At 55.6% G+C, this 10,947-nt stretch overlaps 1 protein-coding gene across 1 annotated transcript; it reads left to right on the top strand.

The window, feature by feature from the left end:
* The first annotated feature begins 4,851 nt into the window (after positions 1 to 4,851).
* On the top strand, positions 4,852 to 9,989 carry DDOST (dolichyl-diphosphooligosaccharide--protein glycosyltransferase non-catalytic subunit). Its single transcript, XM_058855205.1, has 11 exons — positions 4,852 to 5,024; positions 5,910 to 6,020; positions 6,252 to 6,338; positions 6,567 to 6,670; positions 7,425 to 7,519; positions 7,843 to 7,936; positions 8,335 to 8,483; positions 8,752 to 8,899; positions 9,003 to 9,123; positions 9,276 to 9,382; positions 9,472 to 9,989. Exons 1-11 carry the CDS (start codon positions 4,886 to 4,888, stop codon positions 9,619 to 9,621), a joined length of 1,305 nt encoding a protein of 434 aa, XP_058711188.1. The 5' UTR covers positions 4,852 to 4,885; the 3' UTR covers positions 9,622 to 9,989.
* The last annotated feature ends 958 nt before the right edge of the window (positions 9,990 to 10,947 follow it).

Raw genomic sequence — 10,947 nt, 5'->3', positions numbered from 1 at the left:
CGCGTGTGCTCACACTCCCCATGTGCTCACGCTCCCCGTGTGCTCACGCTCCCCGTGTGCTCACGCTCCCCGTGAGCTCACACTCCCCGTGTGCTCACACTCCCCGTGTGCTCACGCTCCCCGTGAACCTGCACCCCTGCACACTCGTGTGCTGGCACGGCTGCACCACGCGCTCGGCCTCAGCACCCGTCTGTGCCCTCATGCACCTCTCCGTGCCCTCATGCACCTGTCTCTGTGCCCTCATGCACCTCTCCGTGCCCTCATGACCCCTCCGTGCCCTCATGCACCCCTCCTTGCCCTCATGCACCCCTCCGTGCCCTCATGCACCTCTCCGTGCCCTCATGCACCTCTCCTTGCCCTCATGCACCTCTCCTTGCCCTCATGCACTCCTCCTTGCCCTCATGCACCTCTCCTTGCCCTCATGCACCTCTCCGTGCCCTCATGCACCCGTCTGTGCCCTCATGCACCTCTCCGTGCCCTCATGCACCTCTCCGTGCCCTCATGCACCTCTCCTTGCCCTCATGCACCTCTCCGTGCCCTCATGCACCTCTCCTTGCCCTCATGCACCCCTCCGTGCCCTCATGCACCTCTCCGTGCCCTCATGCACCTCTCCTTGCCCTCATGCACCTCTCCTTGCCCTCATGCACCCCTCCGTGCCCTCATGCACCTCTCCGTGCCCTCATGCACCTCTCCTTGCCCTCATGCACCTCTCCGTGCCCTCATGCACCTCTCCTTGCCCTCATGCAGCTCTCCGTGCCCTCATGCAGCTCTCCGTGCCCTCATGCACCCGTCTGTGCCCTCATGCACCTCTCCTTGCCCTCATGCACCTCTCCTTGCACTCATGCACCTCTCCTTGCCCTCATGCACCTCTCCGTGCCCTCATGACCCCTCCGTGCACGCGCCCCCTCGTGCGCCCCCTCCGCGCGTGCGCGCGCCGTTCCCGCTCGCGGCGGGGCCTGTGTTCCGGTGCGGCGCCGTGCGGTCACTCGCGCATGCGCGGAGCTGTCTCCGTGCCGTCCCCTCAGGGCTCCGTGCGCTCTCCCCGTTCAGCGCGGCACCGCCGGGGTCACCTCAGCTTTTCCTCGCTCAGAGCCTTTTGGCCGTGTCTCGGCTTCCAAAAGTTACCTCTGGGTTTCTTAGCCTTGGGTTTCGCGCCCTTCACCTTCCTCTCAGGGTCTCACTCACAAACCCTCTTTTCAGGTTTCCTGTCCCCGACATTCCCCCTCAGACTCGTTCCCAGCTTCCCCCTTTCCCTGCATCACTCCCCAGCTCTTTTTCTCCATGCTTTCCCTTTCTCCCCCAGCCTCCCTGGCTCTGGGCTCCTTCCCCTGCGTACCCCCAGTGAGGGGTAAGTGCTGGAAAGGCTTTGTTCTTTCTGTCCCTGGAAGTGAGTGCTGATGGCATGAGGTGTGAATGGGGACAGGTCTGGGGGCACTGCTTCCCATCCTTCAGCTGAGGCCTGTCCACAGGCAGATGAACTGCACCCTCATCCCAAATGATCCTGTGGGCTTCAGGTGTGGAAGGACCAAAAGTCCCTTGCAGTGCGTGTTGAGTGGTTCCACCTGGAATGAATTACCAGGGGAGGCTGGATGAGGTGCTGAAGGGTGGTGAGCACCCAGCTGTGGGAGAGGTTCCTTGTGCTCTGCAGCCTCACCCCAAATCCTCCCTGTGCTGTGCAGTGTGCTGAAAATGCCAGCTTCAGGCTTCCTTCCTCCTACCTGGACATCTACAGTGAGGACATGAGAGACCTTCCAGGAGCTGACACCAAGCACAAGCTGGAGGTGAGGTGGGCTCAATGTCTCTTAATTAAGTGCTTTAATTAGCTCAGATGGGTGTTTCCATGACTTACAATGTGCAACAAAGGTCTCTGTCAGAAGCTTGAGTGCCAGAATATGAAGTTCCATGAGGAGTACAGAAGCTGAGAGGTACTTTAGTGAAAGCTTAGGAGCAGGATGCAGTTGGAGACATGTCCAGTGTATCCCACGTGATAGTGGCTGGTAGCTCAGCAGCAACTCTGTGAAAATCCTTTACTGGACAAGGAAGAATAAAGTGTTCATTGGGCAATTTCTTTCTCATCCTCTTCATGTCATGCTTGTCTCTAAAGCAAGAGGATTCTGGGCCTTGTAAGTGTTTGATCTAGGGGAGCCATAGGTGATCTTTTTATCTGCCTGAACCAAAAAGATTTAGAGGGCACACAGCAGATATTACTCCCCATGGGAGCACATGTGACATTTGCAGGACCACAGGAGGGTAAACTCTTCCAAAATCCTACTCAGGGGGCTGATCTTTATAAAATTTACCTCTTGGTGGCTTTGCAGATCCTTTTGTATGTATTCCTGGAGGGAACTAGAAATCTCCTGACCCAATTTACTTCCTTGCAGGACTGCCCTTGTGTATAAAACCAAGGCAGTAGCACCTTGTGATGCCCTGGGATGGCAAGAGACCCAAACTGCCTTACAGGGCCGATATTTCTAACAGGTTTCTGGCTCTAAGGCAGGCAAACCCCTCTCTGTTCCATGTTCCAAGCATGCTTTGCCTGTCTTCTGCAGAGGGAGAGTGGGAGAAGGGGACTTCTTGCTGCAGTTTCCCTTCCTTTGTTCCACATCTGCGGTGACACGGGTTTCCATGGTGATGCAGTTGGCACTGGCAGGGCAGGAGCTGGGCAGAGCAGTTTCCAGGGTAACTCTGTCATGCTGCCTGTTGCTGCCTCCACTGAATACTTGAGGGACTGTGTCCTGTGGAAACAAATTCCAGGCTGCCCCGCTGCATTCCTCCGAGTCCCCCAGTTCCCCAGAGAATCCTATTTTTGTTCATTCCCCTGCCTTTCACCTCAGTGTCTACAGCCGTGTTCTTCTTGGCCAGGTGTTCCTCAGGGACCCTGCAACACCCCCAAACACAGCCAGGCCAGTCCTGGGGCTCTCAGTAGCACAGACAGTCACAGTGTGTGAACTCTGCCTCTGACTGTACCTGGATTCATCCCGGGCATCGTGACTTGCAACAAGAATAAATCAAATAAATCCCACCCGCTGAAGTTTTCAGCTCCTTTTGCTCTGTTCTGTGGGATTTTTTTAACAGCAAACACTATTTTACATCATTTCTTGTGAACATCACTGAAGTATCTGAGCCTCCTCTTTGGAAGTCACAGTGCCAAATGTGATCTCTGTTGCTCCATCGTGACAGCCGTATCTCGATATCCCAGCTGACATGATAAAGATAGTTTTGGTGATGAACTTAGCAGATGTGGGGTGTAACAGAGCTGTGGAAAATTAATTCAGCTCATTTAAAATTCCCAGTGTGGAGGGGGCTGGTGTAGGAGTGCAGGGATCTCTGGATTATTTTGTATTTTTTATGTAGGTTTGATGGGTAACTCAAAATTTTGGATATTTCCATTGCTTATTAACATTCTATATGAAACTTTTCATCTGTGTGGTTGATAATTACTGAGAAGATGCTGTTGGGTATTTAATGCTCTGTCCAGAATAGAATTTTTGTTCATTTAAAATTAATTCTTCTGGAGAAAAATGGTGACAGTTCACCTGTGTGTGACAGGTGGTACTTTGGGAATGTTGTCAGTGAGCTCAAGCCACCCACTCAGAGCAGGGGGTTCAGCAAAGCACTGGGAACAATATCTGGGAATATTGTATCTGTGCTTTGATATTAAAAAAAGCTTCCTATGACTGAGGAGATCTTGGAGCCTTTGCCATAATAGGTGAGATGTATTTTGATTCTTGTTTAAAATATGCAGCTTAATAATAGAGAAGGTGGAGGGTGGATAGAAGCTGGGTTCCTCATGGCCTAGGGGATGTCTGAATCAATCAGCAACTTTTAACTTGCATTGTTTGAGCCATGAGGGTGGTTCCCTCTTTTTCTGTGGTTTTATTCCTCCTTCAGAAATGAGCCTTTTTGGTGGCAGTGAGATTCGTTTTTCTTACATCACAATTTAATTTGATGTAGCCCTCAAACTCCTGGGCCATTCCCGGTGTCATTTCCCACGGTTTCAGTGCCTCTTGCCCTGTTTGTGTTGGGGCTGGCAGGGCACAGGGTGTGTGTGCTCACCCATCATCCCACCCAGTTCACATCCCAGGTGATTGTGGCTCCAGGAGAAGAATCCTCTTCCCTGGCTCCAGGAGAAGAATCCTCTTCCCTGGCTCGGGCTGCCCAGAGAAGCTGCGGCTGCCTCTGCACCCCTGCAGCTGTCAGGTACAGCCAGTGCTTATTTAAATAAGAGTTTAAATAGAAATTACACAGAACAAAGGTTTTAAAGAGAACTTTGTGAGCGTAGATATGGATTTCTAGACATCCTTGTTGTCTTTGTCTGGCACATTCCTGTGCTTGCCGCATCTCTCGGTCTCTGTGCCTTGTAACGCTGTTTTGTGTCCAGCTCCAGGCTGGAGATCAACGACCTGCAGGAGGAGTTTGGGCTGGAAAAGATCCCCTGAGAACCGCCCAGCGCCGGGAACAAAACCTGAGGCTGTGCCAGCAGCTGCTGCATCAGCTGCAGTTCCTTGTCCGGCGGGACCGCGACCGCGGCCGAGTCGCGACCGCAGCCGAGTCGCGACAGCGGCCGCCATGGGGCGCGACAGCGCATGCGCTCCGTGCGGCGTAGCGGAGCTGTCTGGCGCAGATTGGCTGGAGGCTGCTCGGCGCTGGCGCTGATTGGCTGGAGGCTGCTGGGCGCTGACGCTGATTGGCTGGAGCTGCTCGGCGCTGACGCTGATTGGCTGGAGCTGCTCGGCGCTGACGCTGATTGGCTGGAGATACTCGGCTCTGGCGCTGATTGGCTGGAGCTGCTCGGCTCTGGCGCTGATTGGCTGGAGCTGCTCGGCGCTGACGCTGATTGGCTGGAGGCAGCCCGCCTCTGGGGTAGTTCGGTACCGGTCCCAAGATGGCGGCGGGCGCTGTGGCTGTGTGCGCGCTCCTGGCGCTGCTGGCGGCGGGCGCTGAGGGGGGACCCCGCACGCTGGTGCTGCTGGAGAACGGGAACCTGCGGGACACGCACTCAATGTTCTTCCGCAGCCTCGCGGGTACAGAGCGGGCCGCGGGGGGATCCCGGGAGGGGTTGGGGACCCGGGGTCAGGATGGGGAGGAGGTTGGGGTTACCTGAGGGAAAAGGGGATGTTTGGGGTCTTCGGGTCAGGCCGAGGGAGGAGATTGGGGTCCCCGGAGGGGCTGAGGGCGCAGCCAGGGCTCCCTTGCTGGGAGGGGGCGTGTTTGGACTCTGGTCAGGACAGGGGAGAGATGAGGGTCCCCTAGGGGAGAGGGGGCTGGTTGGGGTTCCCATGGCAGAGTGAGGAGCAGATCGGGGTCCCCTGTCAGGCTGAGGGAGCAGATCGGGGTCCCCTGAGGGAAGACGGGGGGTTTGAGGTCTCCTGGTCAGTGTGTGGGAGGTGATGGAGACTCTGTGCCTGGGTGAGGGTTGTTTGGGTCCCCGTGTCAGGCTGAAGGAGGAGATTGTGAGGAGCTGTTGGGGTTCCGTGGTCACCCCAAGCCAAGGGAGGAGAGCGGGGGCTCCCTGGGGCAGGGGGAGGTGTCGGGGTCCCCTGGCCGAGCAGAGGGAGAAAATGGGGAACGCTGTGCCAGTGTGAGGGAGGAGATTGCGGTTCCCTGGAGGGTGAGGGGAGGCTCTTTGGATCTTCTGGTCAGAATGAAGTTGTTTTCCCAGCTGTGGAGGTCCCCTGCAGCATCAGTCCCTGTTTGATGGGTGGCAGCGGGGCATCCTTTGGCATCAGGGCTCTTCAGGGGATCCACCCCTTGGCTTTATGTGGGAAATCTCAGGTGCTGCTGCTCTTAAAAAGCCCAAAATGCTTCTTCACTGGGAAAATAAACCTCTGTTTCCTGCTGCTGCTTTCCTGCTCCATGTGTGGTTTCATGGCATGCACAAAGCTGTCACTTCTGTCTCCTGGCTGCAGACAGGGGCTTTGACCTCACCTTCCGGACAGCAGATGACTCCAGCCTGTCCCTGATAAAATATGGGGAATTCCTGTACGACAACCTCATCATCTTCTCCCCATCCATAGAAGGTAAATGCAGAGGGGGAAAACTGGAGCTTGATGGCATTTTTGGAAGGGGATTTCCAGCTGTTTTGTAAATTTTAGTTCGGTTGTACACTTGGATGTGCTCAGTAGCAAACTGCAGCTTCGTCCCAGCCTTTATTGGTGGTTCTTGCATTGATTTAGTGATTTTCTGTGGTTTAATTCTGTCAGGGGGTTATTTCTGAGCTCTAGCCATGGATTCTTGGCGTTTACTTTCAGACTTTGGTGGGAACATCAACGTGGAGACCATCACTGCGTTCATCGATGGCGGCGGCAGCGTCCTCGTCGCTGCCAGCTCAGACATTGGTGAGTGCAGGTGTTCCTCCAGAGAATGAATTCACTGCAGCAAAGCAGCTGCTCCTCATGCAGCTCAGGGTGTGCTCTGGGAGGAGATGGGTGATCCACGCCTTCAGGAAGATGTTTAGTGGGAATTTAGCTGGGGAGGTTGTGTTGCTCCCTGGGGCTCATAGACTCATCTGAATTCACTTTTGAGTTCCTGTGTCTCCAGACAGAGAATGTGCTGTGTCCCTGCAGGTGACCCCCTGCGAGAGCTGGGCAGTGAGTGTGGCATCGAGTTCGATGAGGAGAGGACAACGGTCATCGACCACCACAACTACGACATTTCTGACCCCGGCCAGGTACAGCTTTGCCTGCTCCTTCTGCCTGCTTTAACACGTGGGTGCAAAGCTTTAGGGATGAATCCTCTGTGCTTGTGCTCCCACTTTTCCTCTATCCCTGCTCTCCCTCCCTCCTCCCAGGAAAGTGGGAAATAATCCATGTTGCCACATTCAGGTCTGCTGCTGGCAGGATCCTTCAGGCTCTGGTTTCAGGTGGTGTGCAGGCAGTGGGATTGTGATTATTGCTGATTCTGGCTCCCTCTGAAGCTTGGGGGGGAATTTCTCCTGAGGGTGAAGCAAGTCAGACACCGAGTGCAACGCTTCAGATGTGAGAAGGGAGATTGACAGTCCCAGATTTTCAGATCAGTATAGAGGCACACAAATATTTCTACAATTTTGCCAGCCTGGTGTAATCCAGCACTTTAAAATTAAAACATATATTAAAGTCTGAGCTAAATATATTCTGGTAAGTTTTGTTTAAGGGAAATTGTTGAAGCAGTATGTACATGTGTGTTGTCCTGGTTTGAGGATGAAAGTTGCTAAATACAGGGAAATAAAACACTGTAGGTATTACTGTCTTTATCAAGTGGCAGTTTGCATTTCCTTGAGGATCAGTATTAACCTAATGCGATCATAAGCACAAAAATGCTGTTGTTTTGTTTTTTAATTGAACTACAGCATTGATCCAGCAGTTGTAGTTGTCTGTAAAGATACAGTTACCTTTTAACTGAGCAGCTGTTTGTCATTAGACCCCAACTCACCTCTTGTTCCCCAGCACACGCTCATCGTGGCCGACACTGAGAACCTGCTGAAGGCCCCGACCATTGTGGGGAAAGCAGCACTGAACCCCATCCTGTTCCGAGGAGTTGGGTGAGCAGCAGGGGCTCAGGGGGGGCAAGAGGCTTGAACTTGTGGTGTTGCTGTGAGGTGAGCATGGGGGCAGCCACTCAGGACTCTTAATGTGAGCTTAACAAATCTCTCTTGATTTCAAACAAAAAATGGAAGGAAATCCTCCAAAGTAGTTTAGTTGTTGACTCAAGAATAGTTCCTAATAAAATAGTGGAGGAAATATTTAGTTTCTTAGCAGGTAGAAGGGTGAGAAGGTTCATGGGGTTGGACAGGTGGGTTCACATTCCTGTGGGTGTGGGGACCCTGGGGGTGTTGGTGCTGCTCACCGTGGCTTTCCCTGCAAGGATGGTGGCTGATCCTGACAACCCACTGGTGCTGGATATCCTGACTGGCTCTTCCACTTCCTACTCTTTCTTCCCAGATAAGCCCATCACCCAGGTACGTCCCCTTCCTTTCTCTCCTGTTTTGAGCTGTGCTTCCGCAGTTTAGTCCCTCTGCCTTCAGCTGCTTGTGAAAATCCTGGAGTGTTTTATGTCCTGATGGATTTTGAAAGGGTTGGGTTGTTGGGTGCTTCCTGATGTTGCCTTCCTGTCTGCTTTCTGCTGCTGGGGAGGTGTTCATTGTGGGGGACAGGTGTCCTCCATGCTCTGGAGGAGAGGCCAGATCAAAGCATCTCTCCCATTCCATCCCAGCTGAAGTGCTATCAGAATCAAATCCTATCCTGTCCTGCTTTTTCTCAGCTTCATGGTTACTCCTTAAGTACAGCTGGTGCTCCTGCAGCCAGCCTGTCCCATCCCACAGCAAACTCCTCTTTATGTTCCCCTGTTGCTCTGCAGTACCCGCACGCGGTGGGGAAGAACACGCTGCTGATCGCGGGGCTGCAGGCGCGCAACAACGCCCGCGTCGTCTTCAGCGGCTCCCTCGACTTCTTCAGCGACGCCTTCTTCAATTCTGCCGTGCAGAAAGCAACTCCTGGCTCCAAGAGGTGCGGTGGCTTCCCTGGCTGAGGAGTGTTTGGGGAGTGCCCTGAGGACCAAAGTCCTGGGAAACAGGGAACAACTGTTTTATGTTTTGGGAAAGAGCAGAAACCCTGGATTGAATTGGGGTGACACATCCTGTACTGTTACAGAACAAAGCGCTTTGGAAAGCAGCTGCTTCCTTTAACCTCAGCTCAGTTTGTGTTGCTGTCACAACAGCACAAACCGTGTTTGTGGGGTATTTTCTGGGCTGTCTCAGCCTCCCTTGTTGCGCAGGTACTCCCAGACAGGGAACTACGAGCTGGCCGTGGCCCTGTCCCGCTGGGTGTTCAAGGAGGAAGGGGTTCTGCGCGTGGGCGCCGTGTCCCACCACCGGGTCGGGGAGCTGGCACCGCCCAACGCCTACACCGTCACCGACCTCGTGGTGAGGCTGCCAGCCTGGCAGGGCAGGGACAGGCGCTGGGGAACGCTGGAGCTGGGGGTGGGCTGAGGCTCATCCTCAGGCATCGCTGGTTAATTTGTGCCAGGAGTACAGCATTGTGATCGAGAAGCTCGCTGATGGAAAGTGGGTGCCCTTCAACGGGGACGACATCCAGCTGGAGTTCGTGCGCATCGACCCCTTCGTGCGCACCTTCCTCAAGAGGAACGGTAGGTCCCCGTCAGGTTCCGCTCCAGAGGAGCAGTGGGTCCCCCTCAAGAGGAACAGGGGGTCCCCATCACTGCTCTGGCCCCACACTGGGGGTGTTGTCACTTCTGCAGCTTCTCGTGTCCCTTCAGTGTCAGCCCTGTCTCTCCCCCAGGTGGCAAATACAGCGTGCAGTTCAAGCTGCCGGACGTCTACGGCGTGTTCCAGTTCAAGGTGGATTACAACCGGCTGGGATACACCCACCTCTACTCCTCCACACAGGTAAGCCTGGGGGAGAGAATCCCAGCCTGTCCCAGGAGGAAAGGCTGCCCTGGCTGCTGGACTGCAAGGGCTGCTCTGTCCCCTGCCAGGTGTCCGTGCGTCCCCTCCAGCACACGCAGTACGAGCGATTCATCCCCTCGGCGTACCCCTACTACGCCGGCGCCTTCTCCATGATGGTCGGGCTCTTCATGTTCAGCATTGTCTTCCTGCACATGAAGGAGAAGGAGAAATCTGACTGAGCTCCCCGTGGGAGCCTTTTCCTGGCTCCAGGAGGGCTGGGCAGTGCTCAGAGCCTCCCGTGGATCCGTGTGAGGACTGCTGCGTTCCGGATGCGCTGTGGGGCTGCATTTGATCTTTTTTATTTCTACACCTGGGAGGTTACTGAGAATGAAAATTAAATTCTGGGGGGAGAATCTGTTGCCAAAGCGTCTGCAAGGCCAGGACCAGACGCTTCCAGTGTTTACTGGTGAGTTGTGATGTTTGCTTTGCTCCACTGTGGGAATGATTTGGGTTGCAGTTGGGTTGGAATGATTTGGATTGGAGTTAGGTTGGAATGATTTGGATTGCAGATTAACTCCCAGTTCAAAATAAAGTCTTGTTCCTCTCACTCTGGCTGGGAGTAAGGTGAATTAATGGCATGGGGCATTTGACTGCATTTGAATGCAAACACTGAGTTGAGGGACACACCAAAGGCCCAGCAGGGCCAGGGATCACCCCCAAGTGCACACTGAGGGGTCTAGGGGGAAAAAAACCAGCTGGAAGATGTGGAGGAGCTAAAGGGGGGTAGAGGTGTGAGATGGAGTGAGAGTGGCTTTGGGGTGGACCTGGGCTGTTTTCACATGGGAGGTGGAGAAATGATGGGGTCAGAGGTACCAGTGAATAAAAGGATGAAGAAGGTGATGGGGCCTTGGGGGGCAGAGGTGGGGTGCAGGGATCCATGGGGAGATTTGGGACACAGGGACACCCAGGGTGGGTCACAGGATCCCGGGGACAGCAGGGACTGCCAGGGACTGAGCAGAGGGACCCCCGGGACAGACTGTGATCCCTCAGGGGACAGGAACCCCTGAGTGCGCCTTGGGGCACAGGGACAGCGGGAGACACAGGGAGCTCCAAGGGGCACAGGGGGCCCCGGAGTGGCTCTGTGGGACCCGGTGGGATCCGGTGGAGCCCGGTGGGGACGCGGTGGAGCCCGGTGGGGACGCGGTGGGGACGCGGTGGAGCCCGGTGGGGACGCGGTGGGGCCGCGGTGGAGCCCGGTGGGACCCGGTGGAGCCCGGTGGGACCCTGCGGGGCTCTGCGGCCGCGGTGGGATCCGGTGGAGCCCGGTGGGACCCTGCGGGGCTCTGGGGACGCGGTGGGACCCGGTGGAGCTCGGTGGGGACCTGGCGGGACCCGGTGGAGCCCGGTGGGACCCTGCGGGGCTCTGGGGACCCGGTGGGACCCGGTGGAGCCCGGTGGGACCCTGCGGGGCTCTGGGGACCCGGTGGAGCCCGGTGGGACCCCGCGGGGCTCTGGGGGCCCGGTGGAGCCCGGTGGAGCCCGGTGGGACCCTGCGGGGCTCTGGG

The sequence above is a fragment of the Poecile atricapillus genome, chromosome 22, assembly GCF_030490865.1.
Source record: "Poecile atricapillus isolate bPoeAtr1 chromosome 22, bPoeAtr1.hap1, whole genome shotgun sequence".
In the NCBI taxonomy this organism is placed as follows: domain Eukaryota; kingdom Metazoa; phylum Chordata; class Aves; order Passeriformes; family Paridae; genus Poecile; species Poecile atricapillus.
The sequence above is the reverse complement of the archived record's forward strand: the minus strand, read 5'-3'. Positions and strand labels throughout refer to the sequence as shown.

Coding starts and splice junctions, on each gene's coding strand:
- DDOST (XM_058855205.1), top strand. CDS start 4,886: ATGGCGGCGGGCGCTGTGGCTGTGTGCGCGCTCCTGGCGCTGCTGGCG. Junction 6,671..7,424: donor ACATTTCTGACCCCGGCCAG/GTACAGCTTTGC, acceptor CTTGTTCCCCAG/CACACGCTCATCGTGGCCGA. Junction 9,383..9,471: donor ACCTCTACTCCTCCACACAG/GTAAGCCTGGGG, acceptor GTCCCCTGCCAG/GTGTCCGTGCGTCCCCTCCA.